We start from the raw sequence: 23,875 nt of genomic DNA, 5'->3' as shown, positions 1-23,875 counted from the left end.
AAGTCCCTGCCCACCACCACGAGGTTGTGGGTTCGAATCCACTGTGGTTCATCCGGCTTTATCGGGCGTCTATACGTGTTAGGGCATACATGGGCAACTGGCGGCCCGGGGGCCACATGCGCCCCCCCTTCACTTAATGCGGTTAATATTGGAATATTGATATATTATTGATTTCAGCTGTTACAATTCCAAACATGCAAACATGACCCTCTTTAATTACTTCAGTCTATATTAGTAGCTCAATGACTAGTATTACAATTCTGTTGTCTTTTTTATGTTCAATGTATTTGTATTTAAGTAAAAAAAGTTAGTATAACTAAGTGCATTTGACATTCAAAAATACTGAAAATAGCAGATCTACCGAGACGCGTTTTGAGCTTGTAGATCTGCTATTTTTGCTACTGTCATAGAATGGCGAAGTACGGCTCAGGAGGTGGAATAGTAATGGAAGGTTCTTGGTTACCCGTCCGTGGGTTGGCGAAAGATGCTGCAAGGTGCGTGTCCATGAATGGAAAATAACAACCTCAGATGCGTTTGTGTGGCAATCCCCAAACCATGGAGCACGCACGCACGCACGCACGCACGCATGCACGCACGCACGCACGCACGCACGCACGCACGCACGCACGCACGCACACACGCACACACGCACGCACACACGCACACACGCACGCACACACGCACACACGCACACACTTGGGACTTGTAATCCCTGAAGCTGAGAAGTCATGACAACAGGAATTTAGGAATGTGTATAGTGGTACTCTAGCCTACTGTATATTCAATGATAAAAACAGCATCACGCTGAACGGCACCTTATGAGGCGCTACACAAACAAAGGGTAGAAAGTGAGGCTGAGGGTGTGAACTTTGAGTTGTAGGTAAGGGTGTGTGTGTGTGTGTGTGTGTGTGTGTGTGTGTGTGTGTGTGTGTGTGTGTGTGTGTGTGTGTGTGTGTGTGTGTGTGTGTGTGTGTGTGTGTGTGTGTGTGTGTGTGTGCGCGCGCATACTGTATGTGTGTGTATTTCGCACTGTGGCACAAAAAGACAGATGTCCACTCCGTGGTCTACCAAAGGAGTCATGCTGTTAAGGTTGTTTTTTTTTCGCGTGTGTGTGTGCGTGCGTGCATGTGTGGGTTTAGACCCCATATCGGGTCACCAGATGATGTTATAATGCTTGGCAAGGTTTCTTAAAATAAACACACGGGAACAAAAAAAACATGCAATAATTTATTGATAACAAATAACCATTCTTGTGCCAAAGCGATGTAATTCTGCAGCAATATTTTGCAGAATGGATGCCAATACAACACACAGACGCAGCAACAAACAGACATAGGGGAAAACATCCTTAACCAAATTAACACTAGTGTACCTAGGGAGAAAAGTATATAAAATATTGTTACTACTTTTTTGCAATACTCTTGAATGGCGAAGTAGGGTGTTAGACTTGAAAATGATTCTACAAATGTCTCCTAAATCCCAACAGTATTCTGAAAAAAAACGTATGTTTCTATATCAGTGGTGCTCAATTTCTTTCATGTCAAGGACCCCCAAAATGATATGTATTTGGCCGCTGACCCCCGTCTAAAAATATTTTGTTCCAGGGACCCCCAGAAGTAAAGATTTGAATTAAAAATGTTCGCTTTAAAACAATATATATTCAAAGATTTGCACACATTTTCATGATAAAAAAAAAATAGCAGATCTACAAGCTCGTAGCCGCGCTATGAGCCTGTATATCTGCTATTTTGCTTTTTAGCTCAAATCAAAAAATGACACAGATGCGTTCCAGGTCTTAATGGGTTAACCAAATTAACACTAGTGTACCTAGGGAGAAAAGTATAGAAAATATTTTTACTACTTTTTTGCAACACTCTTGAATGATGAAGTAGGGTGTTAATTCAAGAAAAAACATAAAAAGTTGAAATATGGAGATACAAGGTATCTGCCCGAGAGCAACGATAATTATGCTCCTAGGGAGCAAAAGGACTCCTCTCACTCTGTCCTTGGTGTCCTGTGTCTCTACTAGTGGCATGTCCACACCTTTTTGACATGGGGTTGCACTGACTCCACTGCCGTGGTGGAATGAAATATGAGCATGCGTGCACGTACTGTATAGACACACGAATGCATGCCCATATACATATCTACTTTAATAACTAACATTAAAGGGGGTGTAAGTGATATTTATTAGTTAAAATAAGTATTAAATAGCTATATTCCCATAGTAATAATTGCTATAGAGTGTTTGTTCAGTAACAGGTTGTTCTCTCCAGCTCTTTAGTAAACAGAAAACACAATTTCATCCAATCAGGAAATATAACTGATACAGGATAAACAAATTAAATTAGAAGTGATTAAAATAAACAAAAACACATTGGTATTGGAACACTATAAAATTTAAACTGATAAATGGGTTTTCTCCTCATCAAAGATATATTTTCTGTTTATTAAAGAGCTGGAGAGACAGGGAGACCCCTGTTACTGTACAGTCACTATTGGAACAATTACTATTGGAACATAGAGCTTTACATTTTAAACAAAATCCTTATAAACACGAAATATCACTTACAGCACATTTAATTTAAAAGATAAAGCTAAATCAATGTCAACACAACAGACTGTCTGGCACCATACAAATGTCATTTTTGGGAATATTCAGAAATATGCTCTGGAGTTTTTGACATCATAGAGCGCTCTGAACAACACAAATCTTGAATGGTGGACCCTGACTCCCTGGCATGAAATATTGATGCGGGTCCGTGGCCATATACGTATACATTTTGGCGTCCCTGACATGAGAAAGTTTGACAACCTCTGCTCAAGACAGACTTATCTGAATTAAAGCATAACAATGCCTCAAACGTATCTCCTCTCCTCTCCTTGTGGTGGAAATCCGACTATATTCAAACTGGAGAATTCGGTGGCTAAGAGTTGACTTCCACACAATTCTAATAAGACTGGAAGAGAATAACTTAGATAGGCTTACCCAACTCCGAGACATGACTCCAGGACACAACTCTCATATTTAGTGCTCAGGAGCCAGTTGCACCACCTCACACTAAGTTCAAACTTAGCCTAGTTTTAGCTTAAATGGCTTTTAAAAAGCCATTTAGACTGGGAAGGTATTTGTGTCATTTTTAGATTTCTTTGGCTATTCAAAAATAGCAGATCTACAATACCTATAATACGGTACATGCATTGAACGGTACATCCCAGAGGAAAAATCTGCTTCTCATTTTAATCTCAGATGCTTCTCTTGAGCAACCAGCTTTTATTTCTCATTTGAAGATCACTTAAAGATCACCTATGGATTTTATGGCTCCTAACTTGAATACTAGGATCCGTAAGCGAGACATAGGGGGAGACAGCGGTATATACATTAGAGCTGTATTTGAGAGATAGATGAGGAATAGACAAGATACAATAAGAGCTGTATTTGGGAGATAAATGAGACATGGGCGAGATACATTAAAAGCTGTATTTGAGAGATACATGAGACATAGGCGAGATACATTAAGAGCTGTATTTGAGTGATAAATGAGGCATAGGTGAGATCTCCCTATTGGCTTTGTTAAGTCTCTTTAGCTTCTCATTGAGACATACATTAGCAATAATTGAGATTTAATTTCCCATTTCTCATTGAGGTATAAATGAGTGAACATGCTAATAAATATTTAAAAAACAGCATTAATTGAAGTATCCACAAACAGCAGGCAGCTTTAACATATATTTATATGTACAAAAACAAAAATGTATTGGCATCAATTTACATAAAAGTTGAAACTTAGGTATACTGGGAGTGGGGAGACTAAAACTAAGACGAAAAATGTTCTACCTTTTTCCACTGACAAACTAAATGGAAACTAAATAAAAGCTATGATGACTAAATATACTGACAATTTCGTCAACAAATAACTAGACTAAAATGTTAGGAAGGGACTAGTGGACAAGCGATCTAGTATATGTCATCTTACAATTAGTTGCATGCTGAAAATTGCAGATCTACAAGCTCACGTGTTGCGGTGCAACGTGTTGTGAGCTTGTAGATTGGATATTTTCAGCAAGTGTAAAAACAGTCATTACGACGGCATCAAGGCCCGACAAAATACATTTTTAGTCGACTAAATCAACTGTAGATTTAGTCGACTAAAATCTTATGACATTTAGTTGACTAAAACTAGACTAACACTAAAACATTCCAGGTGACTAAACTAAGTGAAAACTATTCAAGAGAATAATGACTAAAACTAAAATCTGCTGCCAAAAACACTGGGGAGTACATAGTCCTTTGCAGCACGGCTTCGGCACTTGTTGGTCATGGCTTTCTTCAAGCCCTCTTCACTGAAACCATTGGTCCATGATGCCAGAGAGGAACACCGCAAGACGTAGTCTGCAGACAGAGAATGACATGACACAAGTCAGTCAACATGGGTTTCCCCCGGTTAAATATATACATTTTAAAGACTATATGACTCTACAGACTGAGCACAGCATAGCCACAGACGAGGCCAACCTGGTTCAGAGTGTACTGTACGTCCCACCAGCGCAACATGTTGGAACATGCATTTTTTTTACTGCACAAAGGCAGCCAAATTGCCCAATGATAATGTATTGGTGACATCATAAATTGAGAATATAATTTACAAAACCAAGATTTGTCAAGGATCAAGTATATTTATATGTCCCAAGCTGGGCCTTTCACAGCAGATAATAAACGCCCTAAAACACAATACAGTAAGACAGACATGTGTATATTGTCACAAGATACCCCCAACAATCTTTTTAGCCCCCTTAAAAGGAGAATTCCATGCTAGAATGCTTTCTTACCTTTCTTTGTAGTTGTTACGTCCCCACCAAAGAGGTCCAGGTGTTTATTTTGTGCAAAAACTCCTTATTGCCTATTTCCCCTACCGTAGGCCCTCAATGAATTGCATTGAATGGAATGGGAATTGAATGGGGCTATGGGGTGTTGTGCTAATTCGCTTATTTCCATCGAAATAAGTAGTAAAGTGTGCCGCTTGGGATATTATTTACATTATGGAAAGAGGATATATACAAAAATAATAATAATTTTGAGCAAAAGAAATAAGCGAATTAGCACAACACCCCATAGCCCCATTCAATGCAATTCATTTAGGGCTCATGGTAGGGGAAATAAGGCCAATAAGGAGCTTTTGCACAAAATAACACCTGGACCTCTTTGGTGTGTACTTAACAACTACAAAGAAAGGTAAGAAAGCCTTTTAGTATGGAATTCTCCTTTAAGGGCATTTTTCTGTCTAATACCTAGATTATCATACCAGCAAATAGCAGCAAAGTATATGACAGATTCAATGAAGGCTCTATATCATTGATTTGTTTACCTGAAACCTGGCTAACTTCCTTAAACAGAAAAGGCACTGCTGGCCTTTCTTGCAAACAATTTCAGTATTGGAATCGAATTTCAGACGATTGTCGATTATGGTCCCAAGATATCTATAAGTGGTTACCAACTCCACTGACTGGCCATCTATAACACTACTCTGAGGAACTAGTGGTGTGACAAATACTTACTGAACAGTGCATCCCTCTTCGCCTCATCCAGTTTGTTCTTCCCCTCTGGGATGACACCATGCTTTCCGCATATGACGGCATTGCGGCACTCCTCATGGGTGAAGAACACCTCGAACAACGCGTGGAATAGCCTCTTGCAGTCCTTCCTGGCACGCTGGTGTATGGCTGCCAGCTGCACAGAGGAAATCAACTGTCCACAGCCTGTGAATAGAGAGCGAGCAATTAACCAACTGCATTTTAAGACATCAGTTTTGCACTTGTAAGGCTCAGCTACATTGACCCCTTTCTGCGCTCAGTGCACCATGAAAACAGACAACTGTGACCTTCTGAAAACTTCACTATCTAGTTGCAGCTCACAACACGGATCACTCGCTACCAAGAACGTCAGGTTCAGTGTGAAATGTATGGCAAACGTAAACATCCATACCTGGATATAGCTCCTGCTGCCCGAGACTGGACACTCCAGACTCTAGGTCACCAGGGTGATAAAGCCCTTCAGTGCGTCTAGTTGCTCAGAGCCTAGAACAAAGACAAAAAAATCTGAGTCTACTGAGTGTATTTGTAAAACAATAAGATTGAGTACTGTTCTATATAGCTCTACAGTATATTCTGATAGCAGTCATTGATGAGTATTTGTTCAGTAGCAGGGGTCGATCTCCCCTGCTCTTCAGTAAACAGAAAATGTAGGGATATTTTGGGATACCAAAGTTTTCCAGTCATGTCAGAGAACTCACAAAAGAGGTACAGGATAAAGTAAAGTTTCAAGTGAGACAAAGACATTAGCAGACAACTGAAAACTGCAACATTACAGGCAATAAAACTTACTGATACTGGAGAGCACAGTGGTTATCCTCCTCAACTGGAGCTGGAGCTTCTCCACCTCAAACCGACAAGAGTCGCAAGGCTGCCACCCTTGACCCTCTGGTATGCTCTGGTCCGATGGATTTGGTTGACCTGGAAAGATTGAAAGCACGTCAAAAACTGTAAAGAAAAGTAAAAAAAAAAAAAAAGTAGAATGCAAAACTCATCTATGAATCCTGAATTTGAAGGACAACAGTGCCAAGTCTGCTGACACTTAGCTGAGGAACCACACCTTCTACTGGAGCATCACTGGACGGAGATGGAGGTTGCAGTACACTGGGTGTTTCTTGGTTCCACTGATCCAAGTCCATATATGTAGCTGCATACGGCTGTGCAGAAAAGAGAAAAGGCCCTTAATTGTACTTGGTCAAAAATCATCAAAACTATAGGCTACTATACAAGCTCATAGCGCAGCACCGAGTGCTGTGCTCCGAGCTTGTAGGTCTAAATGGGTTAAGAAAGACATACCTCATCAACAGGTCGGCAGGCCTGTGTAGAAGAGGCTGGAGGGTATGGCTGTAGATCGGGGTAAAAGGTATCACAAGGTTGCAGAGACATAGAAAAGTAACCTTAGTTTGTAGTCTGTCAAAGATCTTTAAAAAATAGCTATGCCTTTATGCAATGCATTGTGGATTTTAGATAGACCAATCAAAAGCAATGTGGAATGTAATACAAGTCACAAATAAATTCAATCTAAAGAAAACATACCTCTTCAACAGGTCGACAGGCCTGTGTAGAGGCCGGAGGGCATGGCTGTAGACCATAGTTAAATGGGTCATAAGGCTGAGAGACAGAAAAATGACATTAGTTTGTAGTCTGTCAAAGATCAGTACAAATACATTTACTAAATGAAGTTGTGTTCAATGGAGTGTTGTGTTCATCACATAACATTCACCACAGTATAAATACACCCGAGATCAGTTGACTCAAATTAATTCCCCCCTCCTCCCCAACAAACCTTCTCATCCACAGCTTTGCCCTGCGATACTGTTAAATTTGAGCAGAAGGTGTGGTCTCTTACTACTAGTGAACCAACACTTACAGTATATCTGAAATATTACAAAGTCACAACTTAAATGTAGACATTAAATGTATTGAAAACATTTTACCGTGTCAAGAGCTGGGCCTGGGGAAAGACCGGTGTGGCCCAAGGGCTAGCCCCACTTGAAAACGGATCATAAAGCTGGAGACATAGCAAAATAATATTAGCGGTAGTTTGTAGTCTGTCAAATTGAAAATCTACAGCCAATTGTAGATTAACTAACCAACACTTACGACATTTGTATCTTTAACCCATTTTGTACGGGACTCCTTTTGGTGTTTTAAGCATTATGTTATACTTTAGCTATTGAAAAATAGCAGATCTACAATCTCATAGCCCGGCACTTTTTGAAAAAACGTGAAAATGTAGTGCAAATCTTTGGATATATTTTTTCAGAGCGTTTTTAACTGAAATCTTTGCTTCAGGGGGGTCCCTGGAACAACATATTTTCAGATGGTGGTCGGCAGCCAATTACATATAATCTTGGGGGTCCTCGACATAAAAATGTTTGAGAATGACTGACATAGAAACAGGGTTTTTTCAGAAAACTGTCAGGATTTAGAAGACATTTGTAGAATCGTTCCCAGGTCTAAATGGGTTAAGTAAAGACCTTACATAGTATTGAAAAGAACATTGTACCGTGTCAGGAATCTGTGGACAGAAGCCCTGGGTATGGACTGGTGTGATGGCCTTAGGGCTTGCTAGCTGTGGTGCAGACCATTGAGCAGAAGGCTGGAGAGACATGAAATCTAACATTAGAAAAAAATATCTGAAAATAAACCAAAACAAAAAAAGAGAAAAAGGGCGTGGAACCAAAACTCTTGAGGCATAAAACTCACACGGCAAACAAGTCCGTTAAGGAGATGTCAAAAGTCCATTCAGGCAGGATGTCTAAACCAGCAGGCATCCACCGGGGTGAGGAACTCATGGTTGGAAATCAGTGACATGACAATCTGGAAGGGCACAAAAAAGAACAATATAAGTATTGAAAGCTGATTATGAGGTGTAGGTGGGAAGACAAGCAGAGAAGGTCAGGTATCTACAGGGCTGAGAATTGGGGACAGTTGTCATGTGAGACAGGTGATGAGGAAAGGTGTGTGGACAGTTAGAAGATGGCAGGTCTGGGGAGGTGAGGGGCAATCCAGAAACTGCCCTGTGATCCTTTCTTCTTACATTAGTTGACTTTCCCTTTTCTGAACAACACCTAATAGGTAAAGTCCTTTTGCACACCTACTTACAAAGGACATGCAGTTACACAGGAGATGACAGCCAACGTAGAGAAGAAAATAAGTGGTCCTGCACACCATATTCAATTACTTAAGATTTATTTGCTTAGCTACCTAATGAAGGTCAGCTAATCGAAACGTTCTTACAAATAGATAAATAAAATGTAACTTAAGACAGTGTTCTGACCACTTCTTTACTTCTGAACAACTCCTAAAATCAGAGCCTGAGATAGAGATCTAAAAAAAACTAATTAAGTAATAAAACTCTACTAAAATATGACCATGACAATGTCATTCATATAGTGGGGAAGAGAATGGTCCAAATGTTTTGCACATAACTTACACTCAAAGCCAATCGAAGTCCATCAATTGCTTCAGGAGGGAGGAGACAGGAGGACAAACCCACTTTTCTGGCTGAGCAGCTTTGTTGTTTGGTGCCACCGCCAAATTGCGCCAATGGGTTGATCCCAACGAAACATCTGAAATCACAAAACACATATGGAAAAGGTGCACTCACAGCTGTTCTACAAGAGAGCACATCTTTTGAGTTACACATGATGGTTCTACTTCAAGCAGAAAGTTACCTTTGAATGAATTCCAGTGTGTAACAGGCGTGCTCCTCCTGGTACACCAAAGTTGTAATAACTGGAAAACTGCCATTCCAGCCAGGAAGTTGATCTGTGGAGCCACAACGACCGACCTCAATGCTCAGCATCCATTGTGTAGCTGTGAGAACTTCACCTAAAGATAATTTGACATATATGGTTTGCATGTTAACAGTGTTTGTCTGTTGCTTTCCACATAACAATAGACTGTTAAACTAAAACATGACCTCCATATAGTCTCCGTATTTGCAATGCTTTAAAACAGATTAGAAAAAAACAGTAAAAAATGTGCAGACTAAACTCAGTGTTAATTTAACTGTCTTAAGCAGGGGTCTTCAACAGGGGGTCCGGGACCCCTAGGGGGTCCTCAGAATAACTACAAGGGGTCAGAATTACTACAGGGGGTCCACCAAATCTTTGTGTGATATGATTATATGTTAATTTAACTGTCTTAAGCAGGGGTCTTCAACAGGGGGTCCGGGACCCCTAGGGGGTCCTCAGAGTTACTACAGGGGGTCCGCCAAATCTTTGTGTGATATGATTATTTATTTTACCTTAACCAATTGAACCTTAGCATCCCTTTTGTGAGGAGAACTTTAGCCAAAAATAGCAGATCTACAAGCTCACAACGCCTCACGCTGCAAGCTTGTAGATCAGCTATTTTTGGCAAAGAGGGAAAAAGAACAGACCAAGTAAACAAAAAAAGTTGAATCTGAAACACAATTTTATACAATATAGAGGGGGTCCCTGCCTCATCTCTCTCTCAGCTAGGGGGTCCATGGCCTGAAAACGTTGAAGACCCCTGGTCTTAAGGATCCATTCATTCCATTGGTACATTTGTACTCTCTTTCCCTAAATTAAATGATTTTACTTTGTACTGTAGGTTCAAAACAAAATTCATAGATGTAATAATAATAATAATAATAATAATAATAATAATAATAATAATAATAATGAATTACAGTCAAAACAAATGAGGCCAACATTAGCTCTCACTGATGTGGTCTGATTTATACCTGAAATAAACAATGACATCATGCACCACATGGACATTAATATGCTAATGCCATGTCTAAGACTGTGTTGCATGCCCCAAAAAAACTGATTTGAAAGCTCACAATGCGTCGCTGTGAGCTTGTAGATCAGTGATGTTTGGGCATGCGTGAGTCTGTATAACCCAAGGGGCAAGGCTGAGATATTTACTATGAGGCCAACCCGGATGTTTAGTAAATGTCCAGCGAGAGGCGCTGTTTCACCCGTGCCGACCTGTGAGTTCAGAAAGAATTTATTTTAACGCAAGCCGATGGGTTTTTACCAACTTTCAGACTCGATTTTCTTACTGTAATAAAAATTGTCATAAATTCTATATGCTTCCAGTCGCTAGTTTAAAGTCTCCTTTCAATCATCAGGATATGCGTTTTGCTAAATTATGGTTCTATTTATTATAAAATTGACGATAAAGTAGGCTATTCTCTAGGAGGGGCGGGATGATTTGATTGACACGCTACACAACCAATAGCATTCATTCCCCGCCCCCCGCTCTTGATTGACAAGTTACCCAACCAATAATGGTCTGAACTCATTCTGACGCGTAGTGAAAGATGGCGGAGCCACAGTCTGCAGCAAAGGATTCATTTTCGGTCTGTAGAAAGCAGCGGAGGGGGTTTGTCCATCTCATTTATACAGTCTATGGTATAACCCCCTGTATTATGACAGTCATGACGAAACGTCAACCTGGTGTTTGCACGTTCTCCATGTAATGCCCTACATCTACATTAACGTTCAGATTTCAAATATAAAGTGCTTACCCCATGGCCACGGATGTTACAATCCACTTCGGGTCGGTGTAAGTACCCGTATATTCCGGATTGTTAAAAAAAAAGCATTTTAATCCGATCGGTGGCCATTTTGTCATAGAGTTATAATATAACAGAGTGCAGTACTCCTCCCAACCGATAGGGTCAAGTAGTTGAAAGCGTACAGAAATACGGAGAAAATGGCCATCGATCGAATTAAAATGCTTTTTATTGAACAATACAGACGCTACGGGTATTGCCGAGTGCCCGAGTAGACTTGTAACATCCGTGACCATAGATTGAGCACTTTATATTTAAAATCTGAACGTTTATGCAGATGTACAGGTTGTAAATGGAGAAAGTGCAAAAAACTGGTTGAAGTTCGGCCGTGACGCTCGTGATGGACGAGCGTCGTGTGATCCATAGCTAATACACGACAAATGCACGACGTTTACGATACTAACAAGTTGGATAACACTTTAATTCCATAAAGTAATTCATCTTACCTGTTATCTAGTAGAGTAGAAGCACGGAAGCAACTGGTTTGTAAATACATGTTCTCTTAGCCGACGGTTAGTTTCTCTGGCTGAACCCGACCGGCCGTTTCAAAACTGATAAGCTCCGCCTTGAACAGCTGCGTGACGTAATGACGTAATGTCGCACTGTAGGTCTGGTCAGGTTCTCAACCTGTGGGTCGGGACCCCCAGGGGATCCCCACCTGATAGGGGGGGATCTGTAGGTGGCAGTGACAGTGAAGTGACAATTTAAGTAACCCTTTTAATACCTAAAAAAAAAAAAAAATACTGCATCAAAAGTAATCAACAAACTATATTAAAAAAATGGTCGAAGAAAAAAAAGAAAATAGCTGATCTGCAATAAGAAGTTATAGATTTTTGAAATAGTTCAAAGTTAAGCTTTTCTCACATTTTTCAAAAATATATTTTTTAAATTAAAAAACATGTTTTCAGACTCAAAAGAGGACGCTGAATCGAATAGGCTAGGTCTCGATTTTGTATGACCCTTATAAAGTGGTTTAAACAAGCGTTAAAATGTCATAAACTTGGAAGCTTTTTTCACAAACATATTATTATTATTATTATTTTATTTTGACCCTTCCACCCTCTTATTTAGATCATTTTGAGTCGAATGGTAGGTTACACAATAGTCTAGTATTGTTTAATAGGGAAGTTATAGATTTTTGAAATAGTTCAAAGTTTATCTTTTCTCACATTTTTTAAAAATATTTTATTTTTAAATTTAAAAACACTTTTTCTGACTCAGAAAAGGACGCTGAATTGAATGGAATAGGTCTCGATTTTCTAGGACCTTGGGAAATACAAAAGCTCACCAAAAAGATTGGACGTTGACTTTTGTCACAAAAGTTAGCACAAAATCTGGAACTAATCGCTCCAGATATTTTTAAAAAATCTAAAACTTCTCTCCATCCATATTGAGAGTAAGCCGGATATTTTGGCACCAGCCCTGATTTTTTTTGACACTGATAAAGCTCAAAGTTCAGCGAAAAGACTGCAAAGGTCAACTCTTGCTAAAATTTTAGAAATTATATTTTTCTTCGAGACTCTGGTTTTAGACAAATATGATGACACTGATTCCAAATATTTACGTTTTATTTTTCTCGGAAAACAGGAAGTGCTTCAAAAGGCCACTTCCTGGTTGGTTTTAGGGTGTTCCAGGCCCGTGATTTCCCCGATATATTTTTTTCCTAAATCTACACTACAAAATAATGCCAAAAGTCGAGATGATCAAACCCTGATATCAAATCATGATTTAATTATCCTTTAATTCGCTATGGTTACGGCTTCGCTATCTTGCTCAATATCTCGAATACGATAAGGACTTAGGGTCCACTTTTTGGATATGTTGTAGAACTGGCTGAGACGCACGCATGGATGTCTTGTTTGTCCCGTTACGGCACTTTTTTTTTTTGACTTTGTCCTTTGGTATGGTCTTAAGGTTTAAGACTCTATGAGCCTTCCAAAAGTATAGAAGGTCAACTTAGGAGTGTCGTACCGTGACAAACAAGTAGATCTGCGCTGAAAATAGCAGATCTACAAGCTCACAACGCGTTGCGATGCGACCTGTTGTGAGCTTGTAGATCTGCTATTTTCAAATAGCCAATGCAGCCATACAGATCTGCAAGCTTAACCGAATGACTGTTAAAGAAGTTTGTTTAAATTAGTTTATAAAATGATATATTTTCACAGCGATTATTTATTAGTGTAGATATACATTTATGAGTGGATTATGTGTCCAGATGCCTCTCAGTCAAACAATGCTTGCTCCGCAGGTCTAGGATGGAATAAACGGGTGCAGCCAACGTCAACAACTGGTCTCGACCAGACGTGAGATTTCAGCCTACCGTAGGATAAAGCCCACGTCAGGATATATTGATAAATGCCGAAAGGTGCGGTGATCTCGCCGAACGCCCATTATTTGGGCTGCACCGCGTTGATAAATGAGGGCCAAGGTGTGGGCCAACATGCATGCTGTTCAGTTTGTCTTTCAGAAGGGGGGGGGGGGCTGTATGGTGTTAAAGGCGCTTCGAAAATCAAAAAATAATATCCTCACAGCACCACTTTCCTTGTCCAGGTATGTACTGTAGTCGAAGCTATTGAGGTCAGAATTAAAATCCCTGTATAAGGTTGCAGGCACCCCAACTTTAAGCTGGTTCCCTAGGCCTAGTAGAGCCTAGGGAAGTTGTTTATGATACTAGTCACCTATTTCTTGGATTATGAACGTTGTCCCAAACGTTCATAATCTATCACGTGGTTTCCCAGTTTTTGTTGCCAGACCCAGGGGGTCGGCCTACATGAGGCTTTGTCCGTCCCCCTTTCGTCCATACATGGGCATAACTCGGTCCCTTTCGTCCTTACATGGGCATAACACGGTCTGTCCCCCTTTCGTCCATACATGGGCGTAAAAGTCTGTCCCCCTTTCGTCCATACATGGGCATAAAAGGGAATTTATTCTGGGTCTGGCAGAACCAGGTCTCCTGGTCTTGTTGTATTTGTATTTCATAGTAAGTCCCAGAAATAATGAATTAATTCCTTATTGGTGTCAAATGAGATATCCTGAAGGCTTTAACAAATTGTTAATAATAACTGAAATTAAATCACTGATACTGGACATTTTGTCTTGTGGAAAAAGGAGAAATGTCCAATTACATTGGACTTTTTCAGATTTGAACATAAATGGTAAATGGTGCATTTATATAGCGCCTTTATCAAAGGCACTTTACATAGATTGTGCATCAATTCACCCATTCACACACCGATGGCGGCGGAAACCAAGCAATGCACCAACCAGCACATCAGGAGCAATATACTGTAGAGGTTCAGTGAAACCGGGTTTGAACTGGCAACCTTGTGGTTACCATCCAGCCACAGTGAGCCACTCTACCCCTGAGCCACTGCCACCCATAAATATGAATAAATATGCTTATAATGACTTAACTATTATATAATTGATATGTGCTAATTTGATCACCAAAATGATTTGTCTATGATGAATAATAAATTAAGGAGTCTTTTGAGTCATTTCTAGTGGTCAGACTTTGGTAGACCTTTGATATGTTATGAATAATTAAGGTCTGGTGCCTATCTGAGTCTTATGGGATTTGATCGATCTCAGTATTAAAGAGCTCTAAATGAGATTATGTTGAGCTCTCACTCTGAGCTATATTTGAGAAGCAACAATTCTGCTATACTGAGCAACATTTAAGCCATTTTTGATATCTCCTGTATAGCTCAACAGAGCTCCATCTGAGACATACTGAGTCTATTTCTCAGGAGAAAACAATGAGAAACATACATTTGAGATGCAACAATGCTGCTACATTGAGCAACATTTAAGCCATTTTTGAGATATCCTGTATGGCTCATCAGAGGTTCCATCTGAGACATACTGAGTTTATTTCTCAGGAGAAAACGATGAGAAACAGGAGCCATAAGCTGAAATCTCCTTTTTGCCTCACATTTATCTCATTTATGGCTTAAGAAACAAATGAGCCAGAGATGAGAGCTCAAACTTGGATTATGCTTTCCTCTGGGATGCATTGAAGGTCACCAGGCACATGTCACACAGGCCAATGTTTGTCAATGGCCATGGCATCCAGTTAGTCACCCGTGAATGGGAAGCTCAGTCCCTAGAGCAATTGTGGCCTAATGGAGGCTCTCTTTCTCTATATGCAGTTTTTTAAAAATCATACTGTATGTAAAGCACTTGTAGAGCTCTCTTTCTTATACTGTCTCTTTGTCTGTCTGTCTGTCTGTCTGTCTGTCTGTCTGTCTGTCTCTCTCTCTCTAGGTGAGGTACAAGAAGGACTTTGAGGACAGTAAAGGTCGTGGGTACAGTAGCATGTCTGACACTCCAGAAATGCAGCGGCTCCGAAAGACACAGGAACACATCAGTAATGTACGAACGCAAACACGCACGTATGCGCACGCACACACGCACACACGTGTGTGTGTGTACACACGCACACACTTCCTTTTGCCATGTTTCCTCTGTGTACTGTTATATTTGCCTTGTTTTCTGTTCATCTCGTGTGGGCTTGTGTGTGGATGTACTGTGTGTGTGTGTGTGTGTGTGTGTGTGTGTGTGTGTGTGTGTGTGTGTGTGTGTGTGTGTGTGTGTGTGTGTGTGTGAGAGATATGGGGTGCATTTTGGTCACTGGGTCACACACACACACACACACACACACACACACACACACACACACACACACACACACACACACACACACACACACACACACACACACACACACACACACACACACACACACACACACTAACTAGTTGTCATGCAATGAAGCAGACGTTGAAGGTTTGAAGAGGATCTCTGAATGTAAGTGTATTTTAATTAACTCAAAGCTTAACATTTAATTTACTCTGGATATGAACTGGCAGTTGATAAGACATTCTTTTTTACGTTTGTGAGTGTGAGTGTGAATATCAGTGTGTGTGTGTGTGTGTGTGTGTGTGTGTGTGTGTGTGTGTGTGTGTGTGTGTGTGTGTGTGTGTGTGTGTGTGTGTGTGTGTGTGTGTGTGTGTGTGTGTGTGTGTGTGTGTGTGTGTGTGTGTAGATGTCACAGATACTCCATGGACTGAAGATCTGCTAACCATCATCAGCTGTTATCCAGGTAACTCTCTCTCTCTCTCTCTCTCTCTCTCTCTCTCTCTCTCTCTCTCTCTCTCTCTCTCTCTCTCTCTCTCTCTCTCTCTCTCCTTTCCTGATTGGCTGAATGATTCCCCCCCCACTCTCTCACTCTCTGTTTTCACTTTGTTTTCCATGTCTCTTTTGTAGTGTAGTTATGTTGGTGTTGTTGGTGGTGTGTCTCTGCCTACTAATCTGCAATGCAGTTGAATCATAGCAAAATAATGATGTATCGGTTAATACGATTGAGTGAATAGTACAGAAACTACAGCTTATAGAACTGATGTCAAGTTAAATCTCTTAAGTAGAGAAAACACCACTTGAATTAGCGGTTGCTATCTTAGCTATATGCATTTATTTCACATTTACATGTCGATTTAAGCTCTGACATTTATGTCAGACATACTCTAGTATGTGAAGAGTGAGCAGCACCATCGAGATGACTGTCTCCCAGACAAAAACAGTCACATTTTTTGTTTAGTTTTTTCCAATATCCAAATTGTTCCCACCTAGTTTCAGCCCCGCCCCCTACATTGAATTTAGATGTTATATCACTCGGCAAACGTTGCGCTAGGCGGACATCTCTGATCGTCGGACTGCATGAGACCGGTGTTGTTGTTGCTGCAGGACTGTACTCCATCTCAGCAGTCTGTCATTATGCACACTTTTTGATCAGAACGAAAATAACTTAGCTGGTTAGCCTACACACACACACACACACGCACACACGCACACACACACGCACACTTACACATTCCTCCTTGTGGCTCTGTTGTCCTTTGAAGTGGTTTGGTTTCAATTCCCACAGTAGGCTATGTTGACAGCGGCAGTAGTAGAAGCTGTGTCAGTAGTACTATTAAAAGTAGTAATAGTAATAGTTTTTATTTGTCAAATGCTACAAGGATGTGCAGTGCCATGTTGCTGTGGCATGCTCTGCTCGCGTCTGTGTCATTTATTTTATTTGAGCTAAAAAGCATTATTTTACACTTTGGCTATTCAAAAATAGCAGATCTACAATTTTAATCGTGAAAATGTGTGCACATCTTTGAATGTATTTATTGTTTTAAAGCGAACATTTTTTAACTCAAATCTTTACTTCTGGGGGGTCCCTGGAACGAAATATTTTGAGATGGGGTCGGCAACAAAATACATATCATTTTGGAGGTCCTTGACATGAAAAAGTTTGAGCACCGCTGATATAGAAACACGTTTTTCAGAATACTGTTGAGATTTAGAAGACATTTGTAGAATCGGCTTCAGGTCTTAATGGGTTAAAGTACTGTAGTAGTAGTAGTAGTAGTAGTAGTAGTTAGTGTTGTAGTAGTGGGGCATTGCCTTTTCTCATCCATTCCCAGCCTAGTCATCATGTGTGTCTGTGTATGGAAGCATCTACATGAGTCTATGTATAGCAAACATAAAATAGTGTATTTATAGAGGCAGGGTGTTTCCTTCCCACATGTTAATGACTGCTAGAGGTTGAGTTGTGCTCCGCCCTGCTTCATTCACTCACATTCTTTTAAGTAGAGTGGAGAAAGACAGGAAAGTGAGGGGATCATAACATGGGAACAGCAGTTAATAAAATGAATTGATTCCAAAAAATAATCAATATTATCGATAATTTAATTAAATGGTTAACTTAACTTGATAATCAATCCCTATTTTGGGCATGTCAATATATAGGCAAAAAGTAAAAAAAAAAGAAAAGAAAATATATATATATAGCCGACCTACAAGCGGTGTGAAATTGTAGATCAATAGTTATTGTAAAGGAGATGGGGTCTCCAGGGAATGTGGTTTAGAGTGGCACAAGGTATGGAGGTGCGTCCCGGTTAGAGGACACGGAAGAAACCAGACTGTTCCCAGTTGAGGGGATTTATTACAGCTGTGGTCTGAAACCTTTGTGCATCCTCACACAGCAATATAATAAAAGGGACTGTAGCACACGGTACAACGGAAGAGTGAGAAAGGGACAAAACTAGAACTGAACAAAAGCAATTAGTAACAGCTGATATACATACTGTATAACTTAATTAAATGAGGAGCACCTGTGATCAGAGTGAACTAACATGACACAATACCCAATCAGAATCAGGAGGCAACTAGAAAAAGTGCTCCTCTGAGCACAGGTCTCCGCCAGGTCAGGTAGGTTATTGTGGCCTCCTGGTGGCGCTATAATGGGCTATTGTGAAAAGGGTGCCCGTTTCTTCTTAGGCCTTTCACGGCAATTGGACACTGCATTCATGATTTGAGGCATTTTGTTCCAAAAATGTGTTTTGCTAAATTAGACCTGCTGGTGGCGCTATAACAGGCCAATGTGAAAGGGGTGGCATTTTTTCCTCAGCCTAGTGGGAATGTGCATTTAAAATTTAATGGAAATCGCAAGCTGAGTGCATAATTTGAGGCATTTTGTTCAAAACGGAGCAATCCTGCAAACTTTGGAAGCCAACCTTAGCCAATGAGGATGGCATATGGGAAATCGAACAGATCCGTGTTCATCACATGACTATAGAGATACTGTGTACCGATTTGCCTGACGTTTGGATAAAATCTGTAGGAGTAATATAAAAAAAATGGTTTTGCACAAATCGGCCTCCTGGTGGCGCTATAACTGGCCCATGTGAAAATTTTGGTGCAGAGGTTCTGAATTGGCATCCAGGGAGTGTGTGTACACAGTTTCGCAGCGACCGGGCCAACGGTGCCGGAGATTAGCTGTCCACAGACGGACGGACGGACACACACACACACGGACACACGGACGGACGGACAGAGAGGGGGTAAAACATACTCTCTCGCCATGCCTTTCGGCCTGGCGGAGACAATAAACAAAATGATTAGGTAAGGTCAGTGTGACCTTGAGGCAATACACACGATTATTAGGTAAGGTCAGTGTGGCCTTTCTAACAGTTATCCTACAGTACGTGACGTTCGTGCGTAATCTCCTTTCCACAATAGTTGAATATAATTTGATGCACTCTCGTCCTCCCGCTGTCCTGGTGAGCAGTGTTTATGTCTGATTCAGACAGAGTTGCGTGCCAGTGTTGCTCACAGCGTGTTGCTCTCGGTGCGTGGTAAGCTTGTAGATCTGCTATTTTTGGCAATCGTGGTTTGAGTCCAACACTGTGGGTGTCGGTTGGATGGTTTATTTGTTGCGTCAAATCAGGCTGTTTATGCAGGCTGGTGGTTACAATGAGAACTTGCTCGTGCTGGATGTGTGGAATTATGAATGGTATTTGTTTGGGGAAGCACTGTTTGCAGTGGTGGAAAGTAACTAAGTACATTTACTCAATTGCTGTACTTAAGTACGATTTTGAGGTATTTTTAACTTTACTGGAGTATTTCCAATTTTCTGTACTTTTACTTCTACTCCACTACATCTCAAAGGCAAATATTGTACTTTTACTCCACTACAATTGTTTGAAACCTTTAGCTTCTAGTTACTTTGCAGATATTCACATACATACTTTAACCACTTTAGGCCTATTTTATACATAGGCTATTTGAAAATAGCGGATCTACAAGCTACAATACAATAGCCGATCTACAAGCCGATCTACAAGCTCACAACGCGTCGCATCGCGTCGTTGTGAGCTATTTTCAAACATTTTAGTACTTTTACTTTTGGTACTTTAAGCATATTTCGATGCCAAGACTTTTGTACATTTACTCAAGTAACATTTTGCACACAGACCTTTTACTTGTAACAGAGTATTTTCATATTGAGGCATTGCCACTTTTACTTAAGTAAAATATCCGAATACTTTTTCCACCACTGACTGTTTGTTGCAGGAGCGAAAAACAAACGAGTGAAACAAATAAACCCGAACAAAGGAATGATCGCGACAGAGCGTTGCCACAAAACCTTGTGCTGAAATTGCATCAACAATAAGAGAGCCCAGCAAAGCAGCCACAGTTTGGTCGAGGCCTTTGTTTGTCTCTTCTCCACAGAGACAGAGACAAGGATTGTGAAACCTCCCCACTTTCATCATGTATGATGTACAGTGCATCGTTTGAAGAGGCAAGCCGTCTTTTCAGATGTGAGAAGAATGCAGCAACCAACTGGCTATTAGCAGTGGCGGCCATTGTTTTTCTGGTTCCATCGTTCCAGACCCCATTCATTTTTTCCCAAAATATTGATATCAATTACTTTAAGCCTAGAATCAAGCCATCCAGGATCCTGGTGAATCATGACCACAAACATTTGATTCTGTGAAAAAAAATGTTTTTATATTTGATAAAGGATAAGGATAATTCCTTTTAACAGGTCGTTCATGAAAGTCCTTGCGGTCTTGTTTCCAATGAGAACCTGTTAGCAATTAATAGCGGTTTCACACTACGGCCCCGGGTGCGCACCCTGGGCCACTTGGCTGATGTTGTGGTAGTGTGAACGTTGCGTATCGTTCCCCGAAACGGATCCCCGTTCCGTTCCCGAAACCACCTCCGGAGGCAGTCTCGGATCCGAATCATGCGTCCTCGGAGACGGTACGCTGCAGTGTGAAAGCAAGCGTACTGTTTGACGGAAGTGGCCCGCTATTTGGAATAGGTGACGGTATATAAACTCGACAAAAACAGTCAACAAAAACACGTCGCAGATCAATCCACAGGGGTTCAACCATGGCCGGATCCCGCGGGTTAATTTCATCATTAAATTATAAAATGAACCCGCGGGATGATGAAAGATTTAGTATCATCCCGCGGGTTAATTTTATCATTAAATGACCAAATGAACCCGCGGGATGATGCGCTAAAACCCGCAATATTTATATATAAAACTTATTTATTTATTTATTTATATAAAACATTACATACAGAAATAGAATGAGAGCGCGAGATAGAAAGAGAGGCCGTGTCATGGCCATATAATGACAGCAACAATATATATATATATATATAATAGTATATCTTGTGGATATCTTGTGGAGTTTCAACTACTATGCATCCCAGAAATATATAGCTTATAAGGCTTTGTAATTTGAAATTTGTAAGTAAATATGGTAACTCATTTGTAGGCCTACGTAGGTTTATGGTTTCCCATGGACTATAGCCGTTTCACTCATGATGCAATTTCTCTTTCATAACAGATACATACATGTGCCAGATAATCCCCACACAAAGAGAGTAAAAAAAGAAAAGATTTTACTTTATTTAGTAAGACATGAGAAACAGTACATGGAAGTACAATTCACAATACAAGGTTTCAGTCATTCAGTCCGACTTCACTGTATAGGCTAGTTGCCTTTTCATAAATGATATATTTTTGTACTTAAGCTGTCGTGAAAGTTTATAATATTTAGAGAAATGTAAGGTTTCAAATACAAAAGTAGTAGTTGTTGTGAAGGTTAACAAACTGGACATTTAGACTGAATGTTTCCTGTATCCTCATCTTGCGCGTTGTGTTTCACCAGGTTTTATTTGTGTTGTTTCTCATAAGCGTGCATCCGTCTGTCAACAACACGCGCGCCAACAACACAGCAGTCTGTGCCTTGACTTCTGTGCGCTCAGTGCGCTCCTGACTCTCTCCCCAGCGGCAACCCTATATTTATGCGCGACCAGCACAAACATTGTCGCATAGTTGATGACGTCTGTGTCCACTGGCGAAGCACTATGTGCATGCCGCCACCTATAGGATCGGGGGTATATATGCAAGTGTTCTCGGGCGCGTTAGAGCCTTGGCCAGTGTGAATGCGGGCCAGCCAAGCGCACTCGGAAACGGAGCGGTCTGGAGTGCGCACCCAAAACCATAGTCTGAAACCGCCGTAAGAGTCTTGCTCAGGGACACCTCTGGCTCCCTAGGCGGGCTCACTAACCACTCAGCTATGGCTGCCCCTAACGTGCGCATGTATATGATGATATACAATATTTGATAAATACCCTTTGTTTTGCGGTTTTCTAATCTTTTTTTTCACAGAATCAAATGTTTTATGGTCATGATTCACCAGGAGGACCCTGGATGGCTTGATTCTAGCCTTAAAATTATTTATATAAATATTTTTGAAAATCTCTATGGGAAAAATGAATGGGATCTGGGTAGATGGAACCAGAAAATGGCCGCCACTGTATATGGTTTGCACTGAGAAGCTGAATTACAATGCAGCAAATATACTGTGGCACTTTCTTTCTTTCTTTCTCTCTTTCCTTCTTTCTTTCTTTCTCTGTGACATCTCGGTGAACGCTCACCTTCAGCTCCCCTTGACACACACACACACACACACACACACACACACACACACACACACACACACACACACACACACACACACACACACACATACACACACATTTAAACGTGCATGTTCGCATGCATGCGCACGTCCTTGCACACACACACGTTCACACACATTCAGTCACACATATTCCCTCTCTTCATCATATACCCTTGAGATGGCACCTCTCTCTCACGCACGCACGCACGCACGCACGCACGCACGCACGCACGCACGCACGCACGCACGCACGCGTGCGCACATGCCACCAGTGGGGGAAAAAGTACTCACATCTTTTACTTAAGTAAAAGTAGCAATACCACATTATAAAAATACTCTGTTACAAGTAAAATGCCTGTGTTCAAAATGTTACTTGAGTAAAAGTACAAAAGTATTGGCATCAAAATATACTTAAAGTACCAAAAGTAAAAGTGCTAACATTTTTTAAAATAGCAGATCTACAAGCTCAGAACGCATCACGATGCGACGCATTTTGAGCTTGTAGATCTGCTATTTTCAAATAGCCTATGTATGAAATAGGGCTAAAGTGGTTAATGTATGTTTTATTTTATGATCATTTATATCTGCAAAGTGACTAGTAACTAAAGTTTTCAAATAATTGTAGTGGAGTAAAAGTACAACATTTGCCTCTGAGATGTAGGGGAGTAGAAGTAAAAGTATTAGAAATAGGAAACACTCAAGTAAAGTACAAACACCTCAAAATTGCACTTATGCACAGTACTTGAGTAAATGTACTCAGTTACTTTACACCACTGCATGCCACTCTGCCACAGTGCCACTGGCTGTCAGTCAGAGGGAGTGAGGGTGAGGGTCATACCCATGTGATAAGATAATGAGTGAAGGGGTCTAAATGTGGATGTTTACCTACCTCACTGCCAGATAAGACGTGCCAATAGGCTCACAGACAGTCCACAGACACACCATACAGCCATAGGGGACACACAGTACCCAGGGACAGGACAAGGACCAGATCTGTACAGATCTACATCATCTGTTGGAGTTGATCTTAGAGGATATAAGTCAATAGTTGAGAATAGCAGGATAGAACAGAAAGGAATAGAATAGAAGAGAAGGCCTCAGGAGTCAGGATCTTCATCGATGGAGGAAGGGAAAGAAGACGTTTTGACAAAGGAGGAAGGGAAGGAAGTCTTGACGACGGAGGGAGCGAAGGAAGACGTTTCGTCAACGGAGGAAGGGATGGAAGACGGCGTAACAAGGGAGGAAGCGAAGGAAGATGTCGTAACGACGGAGGGAAAGAAAGATGGGATTATAGAGGGAGGTGAAGAACGACGGATGATGGAGGACACACTGGTCACCACGGTGACCACGGTGACTTCGGCCGTGGAGGTGACCGGCGGACGGACAGACTCTGGGGAGAAGTTGGAGGAGG

The 23,875-nt window shown here is 40.9% G+C and overlaps 1 protein-coding gene across 2 annotated transcripts in view; it reads left to right on the top strand.

Moving 5' to 3' along the window:
- Window positions 1-23,875, top strand: part of nebl (nebulette) — a 155,742-nt gene that overhangs the window by 26,962 nt on the left and 104,905 nt on the right. For both annotated transcript variants that reach the window (XM_084049302.1, XM_084049301.1), the window contains exon 4: window positions 15,413-15,520. In XM_084049302.1, the coding sequence (XP_083905428.1) occupies window positions 15,413-15,520 (108 nt within the window). The remainder of the gene's footprint in view (window positions 1-15,412; window positions 15,521-23,875) is intronic.

Source organism: Gymnoscopelus microlampas (genome assembly GCF_963454915.1).
Source record: "Gymnoscopelus microlampas genome assembly, chromosome: 22".
NCBI classification, from domain to species: domain Eukaryota; kingdom Metazoa; phylum Chordata; class Actinopteri; order Myctophiformes; family Myctophidae; genus Gymnoscopelus; species Gymnoscopelus microlampas.
The sequence above is the reverse complement of the archived record's forward strand: the minus strand, read 5'-3'. Positions and strand labels throughout refer to the sequence as shown.